Source organism: Pleurodeles waltl, chromosome 1_2, assembly GCF_031143425.1.
Source record: "Pleurodeles waltl isolate 20211129_DDA chromosome 1_2, aPleWal1.hap1.20221129, whole genome shotgun sequence".
NCBI classification, from domain to species: Eukaryota; Metazoa; Chordata; class Amphibia; order Caudata; family Salamandridae; genus Pleurodeles; species Pleurodeles waltl.
In genome coordinates this window covers 511,471,509-511,496,237 of record NC_090437.1, presented here as the reverse complement: position 1 = coordinate 511,496,237, position 24,729 = coordinate 511,471,509, and the positions used below count along the sequence as shown (strand labels likewise).

Here is a 24,729-nt window from a genome sequence, read left to right as displayed (position 1 = left end):
AATCTGGAGTCTGTCTGTGATTTCGAATATAGTGTATTAGCAATTACAGTGGCAAAATGCTCATTCAAATGTAATGTCAACATACCTATGTAACACAGCTATAGTCCATGAGGAAACAAAGCAGATGTCACACAGTGGGACCCACATCTGTGAAATCGTAAGGGAAAGTGACAACTCAGTGACCATACACTGGGTGAAAACGACACACAGTAGAGAGGTAGTACATTTAAATCAGATGTAGCAGGCAGTGTTGTCTTCTTACCTGTGTCTCACTGGAAGTATTACAGGATCACTGTGTTCCTGTTGTCGATGTCCTTTCTTCTGCTTCCTCGTCTTCACTGTCCACAGGCTCCACAGCTGCCACAACACCTCCATCCGGACCATCCTCCTGCAGAAAAGGCACCTGTCGTCGCAAAGCCAAGTTGTGAAGCATACAGCAGGCCACGATGATCTGGCATACCTTCTTTGGTGAGTAGAATAGGGAACCACCTGTCATATGGAGGCACCGGAACCTGGCCTTCAGGAGGCCGAAGGTCCGCTCCATAATCCTCCTAGTCCACCCATTTGCCTCATTGTAGCGTTCCTCTGCCCTTGTCCTGGGATTCCTAACTGGGGTCAGTAGCCATGACAGATTGGGGTAACCAGAGTCACCTGCAAATGGCGAGGGACAACTGTTAGACACACACAAACTCATAGGGACATCCACAGACCCAGACAACTATTCCCACTGCATTTTGTCCATTTGCTCACCTAATAGCCACACCCAGTGCCTCTGGAGTTGCCCCATCACATAAGGGATGCTGCTATTCCGCAGGATGTAAGCGTCATGCACTGAGCCAGGGAATTTGGCATTAACATGGGAGATGTACTGGTCTGCCAAGCACACCATCTGCACATTCATGGAATGGTAACTCTTCCGGTTTCTGTACACCTGTTCACTCCTGCGGGAGGTACCAAGGCCACATGTGTCCCATCAGTGGCACCTATGATGTTGGGGATATGTCCCAGGGCATAGAAGTCACCTTTCACTGTAGGCAAATCCTCCACCTGAGGGAAAACGATGTAGCTCCGCATGTGTTTCAGCAGGGCAGACAACACTCTGGACAACAGGTTGGAAAACATAGGCTGGGATATCCCTGATGCTATGGCCACTGTAGTTTGAAAAGACCCACTTGCTAGGAAATGGAATACCGACAGCACCTGCACTTGAGGGGGGATTCCTGTAGGATGGCCGATAGCTGACATCAGGTCTGGCTCCAACTGGGCACACAGTTCCTGGATTGTGGCACGATCAAGCCTGTAGGTGATGATCACATGTCGCTCCTCCATTGTCGACGGGTCCACCAGCGGTCTGTACACCGGAGGATGCAGCCATCTCCTCACATGCCCCAGCGGACTGTGCCTATGGAGGAGAATAGCGAGCAGAGAGTCAACCAACTCTGATGTACGTAAACACAGCTTACTCTGAAAATATTAGCAATTCGAAATTAGCCTGTATGAGTGTTTAGGCAAGGCCTACATATGTGTGACGCAGTCAAAAATAATGCCATGTGGGCCCATGAAATGGCGGCTGCCTGACCTGTAAAGTGGGACAAGGGGATATAAAGTAACTGCGCTGGCGTTGTACACCATTGCGGTAGGCGGAAGATGATCGTGGCGCAATCCTGCATTGGTTAACATTGGACCCTATGGGTCCCAGGAGCCAATGACGATGTACGCCGGCGGTGACGGTACGCACCGCCGCGGACCTGACCGCCATTTTCTCTCTGTTTAATCACTTGATACCTGATCTTCGACAGGAGAGGACCTACACTGCAAGCGCTGCTGTGACCTCAGTCTGGAAGAGACAATGACTCGTGTGTCTGGGGAAAAGGGCCCCTGCCTTCAGCACGGATGAGTGCAGTCACCACCCCCACTACCATTCACACGTCCCCTGTGTCCTCCCCAGTGTGTCTGTGAGGCCACCTCCCAAGGTACACAAACGAAGCCACACACCCACCCAACAGCCATCCACCTCATGGCAGCCACTACCTCTTCCTCCACTCCCAAATCCCCTCCAGCTACCCGTTCCAGTGTTCCGAAGAAACTTTTCCTGGCCAACCTTGACCTCTTTCTCTCACCTCCCCCACCCCTTCAGTCTCCTATGGCCCGACTCTCCAGGTCCCAACCTAGCACCTCAGCCACAACATCGGCGGGACCAGTGGTGCCAGTAGTCACCGGATTCTGGAGTGCACCAGGCAGCAGGGCAGCCAGTGTGGCAAGGAGCCAGAGTACGGACAGTCCCCCACCTGTCAAGCATAGAACGTTGGCCAGTGCCCGTCGGGAGAGAAAAAAGAAATCAGCCACCAAAGCCGCTCCCAGGGGTACAGTTGGGAGTGTGGAGACAGCTGCAACACCATCCAATCTGGGAAAAGGGGCACATTAAAACTGGCAAGTCTGGGAAGATCAGCACGGCGGACAAGACCGCCAGCAGCAGCGCTGCTGCCCAGGACAAGACCGCCAGCAGCCCCACTGCCCAAGACAAGACCGCCAGCAGCAGCCCCGCTGCCCAGGACAAGACCACCAGCAGCCCCGCTGCCCAGGACAAGAACACCAGCAGCCCGCTGCCCAAGACAGGACGGCCAGCAGCAGCCCCGCTGCCCAGGACAAGACCGCCAGCAGTCCCGCTGCACAGGACAAGACCGCCAGCAGCAGACCCGCTGCACAGGACAAGACCGCCAGCAGCAGCCCCGCTGCACAGGACCGCCAGCAGCAGCCCCGCTGCCCAGGACAGGACCGCCAGCAGCAGCCCCGCTGCCCAAGACAGGACCGCCAGCAGCAGCCCCGCTGCCCAAGACAGGACCGCCAGCAGCAGCCCCGCTGTCCAGGACAGGACCGCCAGCAGCAGCCCCGCTGTCCAGGACAAGACCGCCAGCAGCAGCCCCGCTGCCCAGGACAAGACCGCCAGCAGCAGCCCCGCTGCCCAGGACAAGACCGCAAGCAGCAGCCCCGCTGCCCAGGACAGGACCGCCAGCAGCAGCCCCGCTGCCCAAGACCGGACCGCCAGCAGCAGCCCCCCTGCCCAAGACCGGACCGCCAGCAGCTGCCCAAGACAGGACCGCCAGCAGCAGCCCCGCTGCCCAAGACAGGACCGCCAGCAGCAGCCCCGCTGCCCAGGACAAGACCGCCAGCAGCAGCCCCGCTTCCCAGGACAAGACCCCCAGCAGCAGCCCCGCTGCCCAGGACAGGACCGCCAGCAGCAGCCCCGCTGCCCAAGACAGGACCGCCAGCAGCAGCCCCGCTGCCCAAGACCGGACCGCCAGCAGTAGCCCCGCTGCCCAAGACCGGACCGCCAGCAGCAGCCCCGCTGCCCAAGACAGGACCGCCAGCAGCAGCCCCGCTGCCCAAGACAGGACCGCCAGCAGCAGCCCCGCTGCCCAAGACAGGACCGCCAGCAGCAGCCCCGCTGCCCAGGACAAGACCACCAGCAGCCCGCTGCCCAAGACAGGACCGCCAGCAGCAGCCCCGCTGCCCAGGACAAGACCGCCAGCAGTCCCGCTGCACAGGACAAGACCGCCAGCAGCAGCCCCGCTGCACAGGACAAGACCGCCAGCAGCAGCCCCGCTGCACAGGACCGCCAGCAGCAGCCCCGCTGCCCAAGACAGGACCGCCAGCAGCAGCCCCGCTGCCCAAGACAGGACCGCCAGCAGCAGCCCCGCTGCCCAAGACAGGACCGCCAGCAGCAGCCCCGCTGCCCAAGACAGGACCGCCAGCAGCAGCCCAGCTGCCCAAGACAGGACCGCCAGCAGCAGCCCCGCTGTCCAGGACAGGACCGCCAGCAGCAGCCCCGCTGTCCAGGACAAGACCGCCAGCAGCAGCCCCGCTGCCCAGGACAAGACCGCCAGCAGCAGCCCCGCTGCCCAAGACGGGACCGCCAGCAGCAGCCCCGCTGCCCAAGACGGGACCGCCAGCAGCAGCCCCGCTGTCCAGGACAGGACCGCCAGCAGCAGCCCCGCTGTCCAGGACAGGACCGCCAGCAGCAGCCCCGCTGTCCAGGACAAGACCGCCAGCAGCAGCCCCGCTGCCCAAGACCGGACCGCCAGCAGCAGCCCCGCTGCCCAAGACCGGACCGCCAGCAGCAGCCCCGCTGCCCAAGACCGGACCGCCAGCAGCAGCCCCGCTGCCCAAGACCGGACCGCCAGCAGCAGCCCCGCTGCCCAAGACCGGACCGCCAGCAGCAGCCCCGCTGCCCAAGACCGGACCGCCAGCAGCAGCCCCGCTGCCCAAGACCGGACCGCCAGCAGCAGCCCCGCTGCCCAAGACCGGACCGCCAGCAGCAGCCCCGCTGCCCAAGACCGGACCGCCAGCAGCAGCCCCGCTGCCCAAGACCGGACCGCCAGCAGCAGCCCCGCTGCCCAGGACAAGACCCCCAGCAGCAGCCCCGCTGCCCAGGACAGGACCGCCAGCAGCAGCCCCGCTGCCCAGGACAGGACCGCCAGCAGCAGCCCCGCTGCCCAAGACCGGACCGCCAGCAGCAGCCCCGCTGCCCAAGACCGGACCGCCAGCAGCAGCCCCGCTGCCCAAGACAGGACCGCCAGCAGCAGCCCCGCTGCCCAAGACAGGACCGCCAGCAGCAGCCCCGCTGCCCAAGACAGGACCGCCAGCAGCAGCCCCGCTGCCCAGGACAAGACCACCAGCAGCCCGCTGCCCAAGACAGGACCGCCAGCAGCAGCCCCGCTGCCCAGGACAAGACCGCCAGCAGTCCCGCTGCACAGGACAAGACCGCCAGCAGCAGCCCCGCTGCCCAAGACAGGACCGCCAGCAGCAGCTCTGCTGTCCAGGACAAGACCGCCAGCAGCAGCCCCGCTACCCAGGACAAGACCGCCAGCAGCCCGCTGCCCAAGACAGGACCGCCAGCAGCAGCCCCGCTGTCCAAGACAAGACCGCCAGCAGCCCCGCTGCGCAAGACAAGACCGCCAGCAGCAGCCCCGCTGCCCAGGACAAGACCGCCAGCAGCCCCGTTGCCCAAGACAGGACCGCCAGCAGCAGCCCCGCTGCCCAGGACAAGACCGTCAGCAGCCCCGCTGCACAAGACAAGACCGCCTGCAGCAGCCCCGCTGCCCAGGACAAGACCGCCAGCGCCAATTTTTACTACGCTACTGAGGCCGCCACTGGCAGGATGAAGCACTCTGGGCACCAAGCCCCCTCCAGAACCAGTGGAGAGTTACATCCACTACCTCTGTCCTTGGCAAGATGAAGCACTCTGGGCACCAAGCCCCCTCCAGAACCAGTGGAGAGTTACATCCACTACCTCTGTCCTTGGCAGGATAAAGCACTCTGGGCACCAAGCCCCCTCCAGAACCAGTGGAGAATGTTATCCACTTGAGAGACTGTGGCTTTGCACTCCACAGGATTGAACAGTGGGCAACCCACCCACTGTAGAGACTTCAGAGACTGTCTCTTTGCACTCCCCAGTATTGAACAGTGGGCAACCCACCCTCTGTAGAGACTTGAGAGACTGTGGCTTTGCACTCCCCAGGATAAAGCAGTGGGCAACCCACACACTGGAGAGACTTGTGAGACTGTGGCTTTGCACTCCCCATGATACATCAATGGGCATGGAGCCCCCTTGTGGAGCTGGCGTTGTGCACTCATCCGACTGAGGTGCCCCTCCCTCCCCTTCCCCCTGAGGTGCCTGTTTTATTTCTATCTGATGCCCCTGCAGTGTTCTCTCTGTCTTGTTCGGGTATTGAGTGTGGGCCTCGCCCATGCCTTTTGGGCCCAGTGGTCCACGGACTATGATGGTGGAATCCCTTGGACTTGTGTTCTTGGTGTATATAATTGTTCATAGTGTAAATGTGTATATATGTAAATAATTCTGATTACTGTATTTTAATATATTACAATCATTCAACTCATTTCCTTTTGTCCTTGCATTCTCCCAGGGAGGGATGGATGGGGGGGTGTAACTGTGATGTATCAATATGTATTTGTGTGTATGGTGTTGTGGGTGGGGGTGTTGCTTGTGTGTGTGTCACTCTCTTTTCCCTCCCCCCTCCCCTGTGTCGTAGGTGCAGTACTCTCCGTGGTCTTCGCCGCCGGCATTTGTGCTCCTGGTAGAGGAGCAGGAAGATAAAGGCTCGGAGTATCTGAAGTTCCGGTTCCATGGCGTCCTGGTTCCTCGTGGGGTGTGTAGAGGTGAACGTTTTCCCTTCAAAGTCCTGTTTCCGCCATGTTTTTGTTTGCGGTGAATCCGCCCCAGAAAAGTTGGTGGATTGGTGGCTTGTAATTCTGTGGGCGGTACATTGTCTTCCGCCTGTCTGTTGGCGGTGACCGCCGCGGTTTTTGTTTGTACCGCCGTGGCGGTCGGAGTGTTAAAGTGGCTGTCTATGTTGGCGGTTTCGGCCACAGTCGTAATTCAATTTTTGTTTACCTCCGGCCTGTTGGTGGTTTTACCGCCGCTTTAATACTGACCGCCAGGGTTGTAATGACCACCATAATGTCAACAGTGACAAGAAAAACAGGTCGGCAGACAGGCCGAAAGCTGATGGTCAAATTAACAATAATCATGAGCGTGCAAAAGGTCTCCGATGTCATCCATGGAGATATAAACTAGAAAGGATTCTATTTTGGCAGGCTATAGATCAATCAAAGGATTAGCAGAGGGATCCATGGAGCAGAAGTGTGCAGGAACCTCAAACGTAGTATGGCCTGTGGAGGCGGCACTGTCCATGGTGTTAGTTGCCAGGAAATCCACAAGTGGAGGCTCATAAGATGCCTGGCGAATCAACCACAGTTTCAAGGGGCACGTCTGTAAATGAACCTCATCGAGAACATTAACAGATCCTTGTCCACAGAATGCACAGGCTGCATAGCAAGACACACTATTGGTGCGCATTTGAAGGTGCACCAAATGCTGTGGAAAACCGGCTGCACACAGGTTAGGACTGGTCTGAATGTCAATGACCAGTGATGCTCCAGCTCTTCCAGCAAGAGGGCTCTGAAGTACTGCATCATGCTATCACGACACAGCCAGGTTGGTCGTACCTCTATCACTCCGCTTGGCTGACATAGGGCTGCCACTGCGTAGATAAAATAATAGCAGTATTCTGCCAGTTAACGCCAAGGTAACTCGGAATCCACCAAAGACACTCAAAAATAGTGTATGGCTGAAGGTATGACTACAAACACAGAACTGACAGTCTTTAAAAATGCACAATGGACAATGCATTCAGTGCTAGAGGCATTGAAAGTTCTGCTGACCAATTCCCCAAAGTACTTGGGGAAATTGGTATTTAATAAGGACTGTATCTCAGCTGATGACCTCGCTATCTGGAGGTCATTTGTCTCTCTGGCTGATGTCAGAGTCACTTGTTTTTTAGACAGTGCCTTTAGTCTGCTCAGCTAGTCAAAATTTACATTAGAAGTAGCAATGTGGGGGCCACTACTGTTATCTCTTGTGTGTGTGTGGGGGGGGCAGGAGGGGTAATAAAACATGGTCTCAACAAGTTACCATTTGAGAAACCAAAATGACATAGGAAATTCCAGGCTTCGTACCGCAGCAGCTTTCATCGTTCAGAACAAAACAACTTCTATTTGAAAGTATCTGAAATACTGGACGAATGAAAGGGACAGGAGTACCCTTCAGATCGCATGCCGAGTTGGCGACCTCTTTGCTGCAAAGGCTGTGTAAGGATGCCTGCTGACAATTCATAGAGTGACTAACAGTAGTCTTACTAAGACCTCAGTTTCACTGTTGAGACATTTGAAAAAGAAAGGCAACTCCCACACCTCGTGTGCGTAACTGTCTCCTATTCACTCATATCTGCCTACAGCAAAATGTTTCAATCAGTCCGTGAAACGAAAGGTGGAAATGGGCAGATAACTCCATGTATTAACCATACTGCTGAGGGAATTTCTACCACAGTAAAAGGTGACTTTTCTAGCTTTTTACCATTAAGCATGATGTAACTAGCTTCTTCTTTAGCCATTGTCTGTTGTTCCCTGGATGAATTAAAAGCAGCAAATAATTTTCTACTGTTTGTGTTTCCAAGGCACACAACCATTTTTCAAAACTTGCAATGTCAAACCTAACTGCTTGATGGGTTGCAGTTAACTTTGCCCATGTTGTAAAAAGAACTTGTCATTCTGAATTATGTCAATCGCAGACAACTAAATATTATTTAAGGTGTCAATTCTGTTGGATAAAGTGTTCATGGCATTATCAACAACAGCTAAAGATTTTTCCATGTTTCCTTTATCTATCTGCCTTAATTGTGTAGCAGCTTCCATTTGAGAAAGCTTCTAGATCTCATTATATGGCATACAAGAAACGGTTTGAGCGTGGCTTCCTAGGTTCTAACAAGAACTCTTATAAGTCTATTTTCTGGGTAAGGAGACTAAGATGTTGTTTTATAGCTGCTAAGATGGAGGAGCGTAACCATTGTTGGCACAGTTTACCCACACTGTATGTAGTAACAATGCCCGAGTGCTCACCTAAGACATAGCAAAGGTCTGACCGTCTTGCTTTGAAACCCCTGATGAATTAACAAAACGTGCTTGGCAACCATTTGTGTCCCTTGGCAACAATAACCACCCGCCGGGACTTGAAAGTGAGGAATTAAAGGTACCATTCTGAACCCAAGTCGTTAGTTGATCTTCAGTGACATTTAAAAGCATTTGCCAATTGTGAAATTTAACTGGTGTGGGGATGCTGGGCCATTCATTTCTTTTATTTGTGCTAACCCCAAGCATGATGTTTGTTGGACAGTTTCATTTAAAAATATCATTTGCAGGGGGAATAAGGCATGCTCTAAACAAAGCTCCCTTATCCTGTATTTGCCAGTCTTCTGTTCCCCATACACTCTTCACATCAGTAGTGTTTTTTCTAATGCTCATAGCCTTCAACAGCAAGTCGAGAAACAAAGGAATCTGAATAAATCAGTTTTGTGTCTGTTAGCAATATTTTCCTCATTTTGGAAGGTGGTAATTTGAAATAATATGACTCAGCTTTTCTAGCATCATGCCCAGTGAAATATGTAAACTTTTCTAGATATGTTTTGCAGCTCCCCACAGGTGGAGTCGGACAATGTTACCATTTTGTGTAATTGAAAACTGATCTGGGTTTACTAGCTTGGTATAGAAAGTAATGTCCCCAATGGTTATAACAGAGCATTTCCCCATAATTTGCGGTGTTCATATACACATCTTCACTTTCAAATACAGTATAATAGTCTAGTTCAGCAAGCATAGAATCAACAGTTTTAACATCCCAGTCATTGAAAACAACACCTGGTATTATAACATCAGTCATTGATATTTTAAATACATATGAAATTTGAATGACCTCAGGAGGTCAATATATGTCGAAATGCACTTTATCCCAAACAATCTCATCCGGAATCAGAACTGCTGAAATGTTCACAAGTGACAAGTCTCTTCTGATTGTATGGGAAGATAAATAAGATGTTAAAAGTTCATCCACCGGCTCAACGGCAGAGCGTTCAGGAAGATAATTACCATTTATCAGGAGAAAGAAACAATGACAAAACCAATCCAAAGCAGAAAGGCAAGCAATGTCAATAGTATCCACAGGTAATACCATGGATAGACCAAATAGTTATTTTTAAGCCATATGTGCAGCTTACATGTCTTTAATATAACTTCAGTTGTAGAAGCAGATGATTCAGAAGAAAAATCATCAATATCGATGAAGTAACCAGAAGCAGTCTGTGCAAACACAGGAGTTGGTGCAGAGCTGGTGGATGGATCCACTTGTTGTGGAGATTCATTGTAGACAATTCCGTCTGTGTTGAATTCAACTAATATAGTTCCACATCTTGGACATGTCTTGTCAGTGAAGTTATGATTGGAATCAGCAAAAGCTCATTCTCCACCCTCCCCAGGCTCGAGGAGCCAATAGTAGCATTTTTATACACATTGGTGCTTGCAGAAACATTGTTTGCTGCTTGTAGAGGTATGTCCGGTTGGGTAGTGAAAGGGGAACAGGTACTACCCAAGGGACCTCATGGTCTACTGTGCAGTTTGTCTTTGTCAATGGAGATAAATCTGTTCCCTTTGGAACCAAGCAGCGATGGTAGGATGACAATTCTGGTAACGTGTATTCCCAGGACTGGACCTGGTGCTATGTAGGATTGGCCAAACTCCCCCTTCACAGCAGTCTTTTCAAGAAACCGACCTCACCCCCCTCTCCCCCACTTTAGGAATCCAGCTGGTAGATGTTGTTGGCAAATCCCTTATTCCCAAGGTGACATACTGGATTGTCATCTTAAAATTGTTGTAGCTCCTGTAAAACAGTGACACGTTCATTCATGTCAAATGGTGTCCACCACTCCAGACCATCAAGATCTGGGACATGCTTAGGTATCCCGAATAACACCTCATAAAGGGTGCGACCACCCAAGTGTCCTTCTGGGCTGATTATTAAATGCTCTCTGGACCCCATAGAAATGATGAATACAGCCTGTACCTAATACTCTAGCTGTTAAGGGTTGCTTTAAGTCTTGATTCCTCCTCTCCACAATCTGAATACCCTCGGGATATGGTGAGGAGTAATGGAGCTCAACACCTATCGTCCTCATGGTGTCCCTGAATGCCCTAGAGTCAAATGGAATGCTGCAACCGCATATGCACCGTTAAATACCTGCAAATCCCTAATACCAGTTTGAGTGTCAGCCGACCGTTGTGGCCATACCCACAGGAATCCACAGCAACTAAGATGTATTTGTATGCACTATCAGGTTGTAAGGAACAACAATGGTCTAGTTACACACATTATAGCAATCTGTTTGACACTAGAAGGAATGTTTGCAGTGGGCGTTTAATGGTGAATCCTTTTATTTGTTGGCATATGTCACAACAAAGGACATGTTGCTTGGTCTGTTTGTATATACATGGCCACCAAAAGTGTTTTTGTAAAACATAGAGTGTGGCTGCCACACTGCATGAGCAGCAGCAATAGTCTCATATGCTGCTTCTGGATTAGGGGTGGCAGCACCTCTAATTGTAGACAACTGAGTCACTCCTACACCAGTTGGCAGCTGTTGGTCCAATCTTTCCGGCTCTCTAGCAGCACCTCATCAAAACACAAATAGTAAAGGTGATTTCTGGCAGTCTAGCGCATGGACTCTGAAAATTGCAGTGCAACAAGTCTTTCCCTTTTCTCTCGTTAGCAGTAAGTCTCTTACACGCACAGACAAGAAAGTAGATGCAGAACAGTTTTCAATACATTTATTGAAAGGACTGCACCTATGATAAAATACATGAGCTGTAATGATAATGATGAATAAGAAAGTCAGGATTGTGAAAACGAGTAATGTAAATATAAACAACCGCACATATTTGCAATAAACTTGAATATGCAAATTCCTCCCTAAAGCGTATTTTCTACTCTAGAGAGAGCAAGGCGTGATAAACCTTATCTGCCCAAGCCATGTCCATGAGAAGCTCCTCACCCCCTGTTACCTTATGACCAAGTCTGCCTCCAGTCTCCAAATCATGGTTTGTATAGACACAAGGCTGAGGTCTGCTGCAAAGTGATGTGCAGTATAGATGAAATATCCTGTATGGAAACCCCTCTAATGACCTTGGTCACACAAAGTGTTTTATAAGGCCCATGTTATTGCCCGTGCAGACATCCTGATGTGGGTATGTACCTAAGTGTTAGATTGTGCGTGCAAACTTGTATCAGCAATATCATAACAAAATGCCTGACATGTTCACATTCTGTTCTTGTCGAACGTGAAGCGAAGGGACATGATGACAATCCAATACGTAGATTACAGATAATGACACTTTCAAAGACTAGCAACTTATTATAAAATAAAAACATTTCTCATTAAATGCAAAAACTGCAAGTACTGCTAAAATGAATAAAAAATAATAATAAAACAGCATATTTATCTAGGTAAAAGGACACAGGCCTACAAGCCGAAGCTAAGCTAAACTCCTATACCCGAGCAAACTAAAATGGATCCACGACAAGGGGGCTGATCCAGGCCAAGTGCCTACATCCAGCTTGCAGGCTGGGCTAATGACTGCACTCCTGTGTTATTGTCCAGTGTATTTTGCGTAGTTTTGCATGAGTGAAATATAACCTGTGCAGAGATTTGAAGTGAAGTAGTCAGTGTCTCTAATTCATAGATATTGTGACTGTGCACAGCAGTGTGACCAGATTTCTGTCGACTGTTGATCTCCCAAATCAGTTAACTATTTTTTCATAGATGGTATATTCACAGAAAGCCTGGTGTCTGTGGCCATTTTGTACAGTTTGGTGAGCCACCCTTTGCTGTAATCAAGATTTATCCCTTTGGACAGTATGGTGAATTCTGTGGCTTCTATCTGATAGAGATTTCTAGTTGCAGATTGCTTACCTTAGAATTTCCCTCCGGTGTCAGACTGAATCTGGACATTTTTCTTCGAGCAGTACCCTTGTGCACCGTCAGATGGTGTTGGTTGACTCCTCGTTTGTGGTTGGCGACGTGGTCGCCGTTAGGCTGATGTCAGTTCTTTTCTTTCCGTGCCAGCCTAAGCATAGATCCGGAGAAGAGCTATCCTCAGTCGCTTTTTGACTGACTTTTTGACTTTTTGTTGAAGTTTTTTGACTACTTGATGTCTTTCTACAAGACCGGGTTCAAGCCATGTGACTCCTTTCACTGCATGATGTCGGTGACGGATTTGCACCTTGTGTGCTTATGGTGTCTGGTGGTCGACCTGAAGTCGTGCTCCGAGTGGCAGGCCATGAACCCAAAGACTTTGAGGGAGTGGTCCCTAAAGCTCATGGCGGTCCAGCGTTCGGCTCCACGTCGCTCCTGGTCTAATTCGAGAGGGAAGTCATAAGACTGCTTGCAAAGCTATTACCACTCGTCCTCGTCCCACTCCAATTGTTGGGACATTCGGGTCACAAGAAGAAGAATTCAATGAAGAACAAACATTCTTCCACTTCACCCCGTCGTTTGGACGATGCAATGCGGGAGGAGCATCAACGAGGTTCTAGGTCGGCTCCGTGCCTCCCTGAGTTTCTGGGAGGTGGAGCCATCTCTTCCCAGCTCAGAGAGTTTTATGAGGTCATGTTCCTCATCTTTGGTCAGTAAGACCCTCCTGTGACGCCTTCAGGGTCAGTTGAGTCAGAAGTGGTCCCCTCGGGTTCCGTGCCGGCGGCTATGGCCTCGACTCTGAAGAGCACCCCAGGATCTGTTACCAGATCCCTGCCAACGCAGGTCATGCTATTGCGATCTTCCCCGGCGCCGATAAGGATGTCAATGCTTCTGACACCAGTCGGGCCAACTATCGATGTCTATCCCATACTGATTACCGACCTGGAGCTGGAACGACGTCGCTCAACGCTGATTCTGCCTTCAATGGGGACTTTGCTCCCCAGGTTGGATCCGGAACCTTATGCTTATGGATACGGGTATGGTGAGAGAATGGAGGGGTCGCTGGATCCTCTAGCATTCCAGCTTGAAGATCATCAAATGGACTGGACTCAGGAATTGAGTGAAGCCCCTGGTCTTGATAACTCCCCTCACACTGGCATGCTTTCTCCCCTACGGGGACCACAGAGGAGAGAGCCTCTTATTCAGTGGCGGTGAGAATAGCAGCTGAGGTCCTTGGCCTCTAGCTGCCTTCGGTGGCAGTCAGGTCTAGCCTGCTTCAGCCCGGGGCTTCTACGTCTAAACCGCGATTGTCCTTCAACAAATTTCTCACTGATGTCCAGGTGGGGATGTGGTCCAAACCCAGCACATTGGCTCCTGTCAATAGGACAATCCCCCGCTGCCTTAGGCCTGTGCCTAAGGACCCTACATCCCTGACCCAACATCCCACGCCTGAGAGTTTGGTCATCCAAGTTTCTTCCTCTTCTGACGCATTCCCATCCGCAACCCCAGATAGGTAATCAAAACAACTGGACCAACTTGGGAAGAAGGTATTCTCTTCCTCCAGTCTGGTGTTGTGATCCGTGAAAACCAAACACTTTTTGGGCCACTATTCCCATACTTTATGGGATATGGTCGCTCAGGTGCTGCCACAGGTCTCAGAGGAGGCCCGGGCCATTCTCTCCCAAGCTGTTGCTGACGGGAGAGATGCAGCCAAGCTCACGATTCGTTGTGGGCTGGGCACAACCGACTCACTAGGCAGATCAGTTGCGTCGACGGTGGCTTTAAGGCTCCATGCTTGGTTGAGGACATCTGGCTTTTCAGGGGATGGCCAGTAGTCACTTATGGACATGCCCTTCGATGGCACCTGTCTCTTCGGAGACAAAGGGGACTCAGCGCTCAAGTGCTTTAAGGAGTCCTGGGCTATGGCTCTGTCCCTTGGGCTCGCAGCTTGGCCTCGCCCCCCTCAGTCCACTTTTCACCCCTTTTGTGGCTACAGAAGGTGTGCCCAACCGCGTCCATTTCACTCCAACCACTGTGCTGCACATGCTGCCCAGTCTCTGCTTTGCCGCGGACACGGGATCCAACGTACCTGTGGATGAGGGAGCCATCAGTTGACCCAGTCCCTTTCTCTCCCTCCCCTCTGGCTTCCAATCCTTCCTAGTCCGTAGCTCCTTCATGTACCAGTCGATGGCAAGATTCGTCATCACCTGCCCCACTGGGAATCCATTACAACAGGTGGGTTTTGCAAATTGTCGAAAGGGGCTACTCCCTCCCCCTTCAAAATGACCCCTCCGGCCATGCCATCATCTTATGACTGGATTATGGAGAGTCACTTGGCACTTCTCTGCGAGGAAGTTACTGCTCTCTTGGCCAAGGGAGTAATTGGGAGGGTTCCTGTGCCAGAAGTAGGCCGTGGTTGTTATTCCCGCTACTTTCTGGTGCCCAAGAAGGACAAGGGCTTCTGCCCTATACAAGACCTCCAGTCCCTCAATCTCTTCCTCAGAAAGGAGAAGTTCAAAGTACTCACTCTGGCTCAGCTCCTATCGGCTTGGACCCTGGAGACTTGATGGTAGTGTTGGACTTTGCAGGATGCCTATTTTCATATTCCTGTCCTGCCTGTCAACAGAAGTTACTTGCAGTTCATGGTAGGTCACAAGCATTTTCAGTTTACTGTGCTCCACTTTGGCCTTACCAGCATCCCTCGGTGGTCACGAAAGTGATGGTTGTGGTCGCAGCATCTCTGCGCTGACTAGGGGTTTGTCTTCCCCTACCTCGATGGCTGTTGAAAGCAGCCTCGCCCCAGGCTGTTGTCTCCCACCTCCAGGCTACGGAGGATCTCCTGCATTCACTGGGGTTCAGTATAAACATGCCGAAGCCACACCTGACTCCCTCTCAGATGCCCCCTTTCATCGAAGCAGTTCTGGACAGAGTGCATTTTTGAGCCTTTCTTCCAGAGTGGCAAGTCCAGGATTTTCAGGCTATGATACCGATGTTTCAGCCTCTGTTCTGGATTTCAGTAAGAATGACTATGACGCTGCTGGGCCTCATGTCCTCCTGCATCTTGCTGGTGACTCATGCCAGATGGCATATGCTAGCTCTGCAGTGGGACCAGAATTTCCATTGGGCGCAGCATCAGGGGAATCTCTCCTACATGGTCCAGATCGCAGAGGGAACTGAGCAATATCTGCAGTGGTGGCTTTCGAACCATGATTGAGTTAACAGCAGATCCCTTTTCCTTCCCCAATCAGATCTAACAGTAGTGACAGATGCATCACTCCTGGGATGGGATAGCCACATGGGGGAGGCAGAAAACAGAGGTATCTTGTCTCCGGCAGAGTCTGGGCTCCACATACACCTTCTGGAGCGCACGGCGATCAGGCTTGCATTGAAAGCATTCCTTTCCTCTCTCAAAGGGAAGGTGGTGCAGGTGTTCATGGACAACACCGATGCCATGTAGTACTGCAACTAGCAGTGTGGAATGGGGCCGTGAACCCTTTGTCAGGAGGCCCTGCATCTCTGGACGTGTGCTGGAACGTCAGGGCATATCCCTGATAGTTCAACATCTGGCAGGCTCTCTGAACGTCAGAGCAGACAAACTCGGTCATCAATGCATGCTCGATCAAGAATGGCATCTTCATCCAGGGGTGGCACAAGGTCTCTTTCAACAATGGGGAGAGCCTTGGTTAGATCTGTTTGCCTCTGCAGAGAGCGAACAATGTTGGCTGTTTTGCGTGTTGAAGTTTCCAAGGTGGCACTCTCTGTCTCGCTCTGTGACACTTTTCGTGTCAAGTGGAACTCAGGCCTCCTATACGCCTTTTGGCCAATACCACTTCTGCCCAGAGTTCTCAAGAAGATCAAGAATGACCGCGCCCAGGTAATTCTTGTGGCTTAAGTGCTCGGCACAAAGAGTATGGTATTCCGAGCTTCTGAGCATGGCCATCGATCCTCCTCTCAGACTGTGTCTTCCTGAGTATCTTCTGTCGCAGCACAGGGGACGGTCCTCCACCTGAACTTGTCAGTCTTCGCCTTCTTGCGTGAAAATTGAGAACCAGCAATTGACAGATTTTGACCTTCTGCCCTAGGACTGTCATGTTATCTTGGCAGCCAGGGGACCCTTCTCCAAATCAGTATACGCTTATGGTTGGAATACATTTGTGGCATAATTTGACAACAAGTCTGTTGATCCCCTTTCTGCACCTCATTCTAAGGATCTTTTGTTTATCCTCTCTCTTGCCCAATAGGGCTCTGCTTTGGACACCTGTAAGGGTTATCTGTGTGCCACCTCTGCATTCCTCAGACTACCTGATTAACCCTCCTTGTTTAAATCTCCCATTGTTGGAAGATTTCTCAAAGGTCTTACCAATGTGCTTCCGCCTACCCTGTTCATAATGCCCCAGTTGGATTTGAACCTGGCACTCACGTTACTTATGTGTGCTCCTTTTGAGCCTCTTCCTAATTGTCCTCTTCGGCTTCTCACTTTATAAACAGACTTCCTTGTAGCCATCACCTCAGCACATAGAATGAGTAGGCTGCAAGCTCTTTCTTCGAAGCCACCTTTCATCTCTGTCCATCCTGACAAAGTGGTGCTTTATACCAGGGCCGCTTTCCTAACTAAAGTGGCACGCTCTTTCCTGTAGACCAATCCATCATCTTGTCTACTTTTTTTTTTCGTACCCCCACATTCTCCTCATGAAGAGGAGAGACTTCACCGTCTGGATTCAAAAAGAGCGTTGGCGTTCTACTTTTCTCGAACCAAAGACTTCCGGGTGGATGATCAACTCTTTATTGGTTAGGTGGGTACGAAAAAAGGACGGGCAGTGCAGAAAAGGACCATCTCTAGATGGGTTATTCTCTACATCAGTACATGCTATGCTTTGGCCAAGAAGCAATCCCCTGAGGGTTTTCATGCTCAATCTACCAGAGCAACTGCTGCAACCACTGCATTAGTACGTGGAGTTCCAGTCCTGGACATCTTCCAGGCAGCAACGTGAGTGTCCCTGCACATGTTTGCTAAACACGACTGCCTGGGCAGTCGGGTCCGGAGGGACGGCTACGTTGGACGTTCGATCCTGCAGGACTTCATAGTATGAACTTAATTCACAGTCCCACCCCCGGGAGTGGTATTGCTGGGGTATCTATTCTAAGGTAAGGAATCTACATCTGGTAGAGACATATTCTAGTTGCAGATTATTTAGGGACCAACCCATCCTCCCCGCTCTGCGAACTGATTTCTAGGGACAGAAACTTCCCTTTTAGGGCCGTAGCTCTGGTGCACCAGTCTCAGTGTTCTTCATGACTCTGTGCTTCTGGTGTGGAAAGTAGTGAAAAGAAACTGACGTCACCACTCCGGGGTGGTGCCTTTATGTGACCGCAACATCATTACAGTGACCACGACGCCAACGACGGACATGGAGTCGACCAACGCCACCTAATGGCACACAAGCGTACTGCTCAAATAAAAATCTCCAGATCCAATCTGACACCTGGGGGAAATTCTAAGGTAAGGAATCTGCAACTAGAATATGTCTTTACCAGATAATTCATTACCAAAGGTAAGTAACTTGTTCTTCACGAATTTTCTGCATAGGACTTCTACACTGTGATTCAATCTAAGGTATATGAAACCCCTCTTTCTTTAAAATAATTCTCAGATATAAACATGTTGTCTTGAAATAAACACTGAATGGTGTTTATGTTTAACTTAGTTTGTGTTTCCATAATTGTACATTGTTTGGATAGTGGAATAGCAGAATTTTCAAATGGGGGCAGCAGGTGTGTTTAATTTAACCAGCTTGTTTTCCCAGCTTATTCCAAACTCTATTGGCTGAGGCCACATAATCAATGCTGGTTCTATTGTATTGTATTGCATGAACAGACAAGTTTGTAGTGTCCATTTGTCGATCAACTCTGTTTCTAAAATAATATGGGCCATAAGAGGTGGAGGTAGATACAAATATACAGCATAAATGCTTGCATTGCTAAGTAGTATTTTTACGGATCAGGGACGGGGAACCCGTCTTTTCTGAAATATAGTATCATATAATAGTGTCATATACTTCTCATTTCAGTCTGGCTTGTTTCTTAGCCCACATAAATTGGTAGATAATGGTGCATATTGTGGTGAAGAACGTCTCTGGTAACAGGATAGTGATGTTATTGAATAAAGAAAGAAACTTGATTGGAGATTATCTTTTTTAATTAATGGTACCCATCTAGCCAGTGAAAGGGAAAGTTGAATCCAGTGTTCTGTTTGTATGTGCATTTTATCGAGTGTGGGGCTTTAATTGATCCGGGCACCATTTCTTGAGCCTTGTGTATTTTAACACCTAAATATCTCATAGACAACACAAGAGGTAAGTGGGGATTCCAGATGTATTGTTTATGTACAAGCTGTTATGTGGAAGATTTTGGATTTACTCCAATTAATATTCATCTGAGACTATAAACTGAATTTTATAATTTCACGGGTCACTGCATAAATTATTCTCTGGGTGTTTAAGGACTACAACGACATCCTCTGCATACATTGACACTTTTAATCTTCGATATATGAAAGAGTCTTCTCTTTGCGAGTGCCATTCTTGTAACCTACTTGCCAGTGGCTTCATTTCTGTGGCGACTAATATGGGTTACAAAGGGCAGCCCTTTCTGGTGCTCTTGATAAGTGTTATCAGTTGGGATAGTTGATTATTGATCATAATGCATCCTCTAGTAGAGTTTGTATCAAACAGGTTTGTTAAACTTAGGAAATATATATCAAAACCCAGTCTACTTAAAAGTGTCTTTCAGCATCACTGAATACTCTGACTTCAGGGTATATTTGGTTCATAAGTACGGATCTTGTTTGAGGTCACCCTAACCAGTATAAAACATGCTTGATCTGGCAAAGGTAGGCATTTCCTAAGTGGGTTTAAGCTATTTGCTATGACCTTTGGTAATATTGTGATGTCAAAGTTTAGAAATGAAAGTGGGTGATGAGAATGCCTTTTCTAGGCATCTTCCCTGGGTTTCATTAGAATTGTGATTGTTTCCTCAGACGCTGTGTTGGGCAAAGTGCTGAGTTGTATAGGTCAAGCAAATATGAGTTAAGCAGCTCCTTGAATGCCCTGAGTGAATGCATCGGGACACAGTGCTTTGCAGATGGACAAGATGTCATTGGCTGGATTTAGTTCATCTACCATTAGGGGTTCATTTATGGGTTCCCTTTAAACCCCTCACTGAGGCCATAGTTAGATCTTGTATATATATATATATATATATATATATATATATATATATATATATATATATATATATATGCGCTACAGGGAGTGTTGTCTTTGAGGTATAGAAGTGACAATAGTATTTAGTAAACACGTCCAATATTTCAGTTGGGCTATAGGAACTGGTTCTCAATGTTAGATATAGTGTTTCTTAGTAGCCATGTCAGTGTCCTACTGGATCTGTCTGTCTCACCAAATCTGTGTGCTTGCACTTATAGCCTTCCTTGTTACTTCAGATTTAAACACCAAATACCAAAGTACATGTGATAGTAATCTCCAAAATCTAGTCCGGGGTCTGCCATTGGGAATATCAGTATGTGGCATATACATTATATTGGACACTCAATATTGAGGAAGAACATAACCAAAAGTACATACAGGAATGAGAGTCTTGCACTGATGAGCAGAAAAGTAGATCTTTTGATTATATTTTTATCTCTGAACATCCTTCATTTATAGCATGTCTAACTTGTTATTCAATGTAGATCTTACAGTTTTGGGTATACTGCGTATAGTAGGTGAACTGTCTCTCTGGGGGATCCAGCACAAAATTAAAGTCCCTTTCCCATATTATATTGCAGGCCGTATGTCTCCTGCATATAGTGGTTATCATCTAATAAGTATCAAACAAAGACACATTGGGACCATATATGTTGATCAGTGCGATAGGATTGTCTAGGAGTGTGCCATTAGCAATTATGTACTTGCCGTCTGGGTCATGAATACTAATTATGTTCTGGGCCCGTTATTGTTGGCTTTAGCACTCTGTGACTTTACTTCTGCTAATCAGTGATTAAGTACTTATGCTCTCCCTTTTAAACATGGTTAAATTTGTATATACCTGTTTTGTACATTTAATTTACTTATAGGTCCCTAGTATATGGTACTTCATGTACCAGGGCATATACATTACTTGCTACAAGTGTGCTGCAGCTCTCACTGTGTCACAAACTAAAGTAGCACTGTAAAGCATGTCTCAGGCCTGCCACTGCAGCATGTAGTGCAGCTTAAATCTACCATCTCGGCCTTGCTAAATAAACCTCTTTCCAGGCCTACACCTTACTTCTCAATACTTAAGATCCACCCCTATGGTAGGCCCTAAATACTCATATGGAAGGGTGCATGATATGTAAAACATAGTCAAGTGTATATTTAATGTTTTACATGTCCGACAGAAAAAAACAGTTGTATTTCAAGGTCAAGGCTGGCCTCCCATAGGCTAACACTGGTATACCATATTACAATTAATAGGAGATAAATTCAGTTTTGGAATCGCTAGAAAAATTATTATTCCACTCATTTTAATTGTAATATAAAATGCTGTTTAGTGGTAAAGTCAGATTTTCAATTACGGTTTTGGAAACGGCACATTCCGAAAGTTGGCAGTTCCCTGCCTAAACCAAATAGGCCTTTCTGCCAATGTCCATGGTCACCTGACTGTTAATTGCTCTCCTTTGACGTGATGTCTATTCCTCCCAGACAGTGTTAGGTTGGGGAGAGGTTATGGTCTTCCTGACAGGATGGCTGGGAGGAGTTGGGCCCCTGCCCTGCTTCCTCTTCAAAAAGTAATCTGGGGTTGGTACTCACCTGTTCCTGACTTCAAAACAAGCCCACCTTGTAATTGGCAAATGGCAGCTCACAACTGAGCCTGTCTGGCCTTTGTGTTACTAGCCAGGCTGGAGCCAAACCCAGGCAAAAGTGAAAAATTGTCGAGAACCAGTTTAGGGTTAGCCAACGGGAGCATCCTGACTTACAAGCCCGCACTTGGCATAAATGTTGCAACCTCATAACCTTCCAATAGAATTTTCCTGGCCCTGATAAGATTCAGAAGAAGGACTGACCTGCTGTCTGAACAAGGAAGATTGGACCTGCTTGCCTTGAACCCAGGAACACAACAAGCTTCCAAAGGCTGTTCCTGTTTTCTACCTTTCCAGCAGACCAGACCCAACTGGACCAGTAGAAGTGAGTCCTGATCCCCAAGTGCTGTTCATGGACCCTTGGCTGGTGTAAGAGTGTACTTCTTCCTACTTAAGGTTTCACCAGATCTGACTGTGGGCATAATGCCACAGCACCACGCAGCTCTTGATTGGTGGTATCACCAGATCTGACCCACAGCCTCGCATCACAGCACCACCCAGCTCCTGATTGCTGGTTTCAGTGGACCTGAAGCAGAGCCTTGCAGTGCAGCAGCATGCAGCACCCACAACAGGGTCAGAAGCTACAACTCCCAAGGGGTCAAACCTGGTTCCATACCTGTACTACGCGCCATCATGATTGACCTGAACATTTGATTTTGTTCCAGTCTGGCATGACCAGATAGCAATAGTTGGTGCTGCAGTCCCTTTTTACGCTCTTTTAAAACTTAAACTTTAAGAATTTCCTAACTCCTGTTCTACTGATTGGTGTATTGTGGATTTGGTCTAATTTATTACAATTTACTCTATTTTTCTAAATTGGTTTGAGATTGTTTTGGTTCTGTTTTCACCTTGTTGCTGTTTGAATATTGCATTAATACATTACACATTGCCTCTAGGTTAAGCCTGACTGCTTTTGTGCCATGTTATCAGAGACTTCAGCACAGGTTTATTTTGTGACTTTTGTGGTTCACCTTGAAAGGGATTGTGATTACTATTTGATGCAGGCTCTCATCCCCTTCAACTAATACACCATTTTCTTACACTTTCTTTTCCTTGCTCTATGATTTATGCCTTTCTCCCTTTCATTCTGGGTCCAAATCTGATGATGAAGATCAAGTACAGGTTACCAAAAATGAGTGCCAGTGCCCACCACTTGGAACCACTCCTACATTTTCCAACTTGGTGTCTAGCAAGTTTTGTTGTGTTTTTGGGAATTTCGTCCTTTGCACGAAACTGACCTAATTAGTCTGACATTAGTGCTGTTTGGGGTTTAATAGTGGCCCAATGAAGAACATTTGAGGGATTGAAAGAGGACCCTACCTCTTATGGGCTGGAACCACTGATTTGTGGTATTTCCTGTCAAAAAATGAGCAATTCAGAGTCCACTCAGACTTTATTGTTTCAGATGCAGGGCATTTTCCTTTGCAAATAAACAATTTTAGTTTACATGATCATCTCCATTTCGCTTTGAAATGTATTTTCACTTACTAATGTGTGGGGAGGGGTATGACCGACAATATGATTCCAGTTAATGGAAGGCGCAGTCAAGTGAATTTTTGTTATTTTCAATTGATTGCAATTGATTAATTGCTTGCATCTCTTTCTATGTGTCCAAACCAGCTATTTACTATGTTATATAAATTATTCCTTGTTTATGATCTTTGCAGGTTTGAGTGTGAAAAGTTGCTTCTGGTCGGAGACCCTAAGCAACTTCCACCTACGATTCAAGGTTCAGACTGTGCTCATGAAAAGGGACTAGAACAAACTCTCTTTGACCGGCTTTGCTTGATGGTACGTACTTAGAAATGGAGCCTGCATATATTTGCTAGATTGTTTTTTGGTTGGTTATAGATGTATTATTTCTAAAAAGACATCAGATGGAAATGCTTTTCAAAGAGAAAACTTAATGTAGTTCTTGCATCATTGTTAGAATGGCCTAATAGACATGCAGATGGTTCAAGCCATGAAATGCCTTTTTTACTGGTGGCCTTATTACTTCCATTTCTTTACTTAATTTCAGCACTTACTATGTGTGTGAGATATTGCCACAACCAAGCGAAGCATTCTCTCACATAAAATGCAATAAAAATATATGGATCAATCATCAAGCCCCACATAAGGCTGCAGTAGTATGGACTTCCCCTTTGGTGGCTGCCGAAGCCCAACCATCATTGCCTAAAAAAAACTCTTTGAGGCATGGTTTGACATATATAAATGCATTAGAATAAGATGATCCCTGATTAGTAGTTGGGGCAGTGCCTCTTCTTCCTTATCCTTGTCCCAGTAGTTATTATCTGAGGAATTTAATCTAATCACACTTACAAATATGAATCTTTAGATTTGCAATCCACATGTTTTACTAGTCACTTCATTAAACATGAGTAACAGCAATCGGAACACTGATACCAGACTCCCCAGTATCTGATTTATTTACCTCCAGTCCGTGATTGGAGACAAATATAGAATGTAAACAGTATGTGGCCGCTTAACATAAATATTGTATGTAAGCACCATGGGCCTCCACTCAGGAGCTGGCATGCCCCTTGTGGAACAACACAAAATACCAATCAGTATGTTCTTTGGGCCAAGGACTATGCAATGAAAATTGCTGACATGATGTAATTGCATAAGTAGGCCCAGTTGGCCAAGCACCGATCCATATAAGCTAGAATCCTACCCTGCATACAGCCAGCAAATAGGGAGCCACTGCTGAGCTTGATGGCGTGCCATATTCTGACACAATGACTGACATCTGAGACTTTTAATAACTTATTAGGAGCCCAAGCTCAATCAATCTCTGACACACTATGTCTATATGTGGTCCAATGACCATGCATGAAGCAGGAAATCTTTTGGGTAAGGGTGGATATTTACCCATTTATCTCCAGATCTTGAATGCCCCATCTACTGTTGCCAGAAGTTCCAGCCACACTGAGTGTTCATTTCAGACCAAACACCACGATTTCAGATTGAAAGTGGTTTGGAACAACTGCAAATCCAAGGGATCTCTCATGTGCTGTATTGCATGACTACAAGGGATAGATTGCAGATCTCTGTGGTCCCTATGATCACTATATTAAGGCCAAGGTGAAGCAGGGAGTAATTCTCAGTGGGCAGTAGGACCTTTTGAAGGGCGTAGCTCTGTATTTTGATACATGTGCATTTTCCATGCCTTGAACAACAAACGTGTATTGAAGTTCCATGCCAGCATCCTCTTATTCTGCCCCAGTCTGACCCAGTCCAGCCAAAGCTAGTGCTTGTGCCCACTGTTGCACCATATGAGTAGGTAGCAGTCTATCCATTGCTGCATCACTAACATGCCGTTACTGTGGCACCCAGTACTGGTGAGTGTGATTTTGAGCCTCAAAGGGGCTTTATATTCAGGGAGTAGGCCCTCCCTTCTGATTCATGGTCACCTCTTTGCAAGAAGCCCTGATGAGTACTTTGGCCCATATA

The 24,729-nt window shown here is 48.2% G+C and overlaps 1 protein-coding gene across 1 annotated transcript in view; it reads left to right on the top strand.

The window, feature by feature from the left end:
- Nucleotides 1-24,729, top strand: part of ZGRF1 (zinc finger GRF-type containing 1) — a 554,924-nt gene that overhangs the window by 443,856 nt on the left and 86,339 nt on the right. The window contains exon 23 of the mRNA XM_069241594.1: nucleotides 22,941-23,064. Coding sequence (XP_069097695.1) covers nucleotides 22,941-23,064 — 124 coding nt within the window. The remainder of the gene's footprint in view (nucleotides 1-22,940; nucleotides 23,065-24,729) is intronic.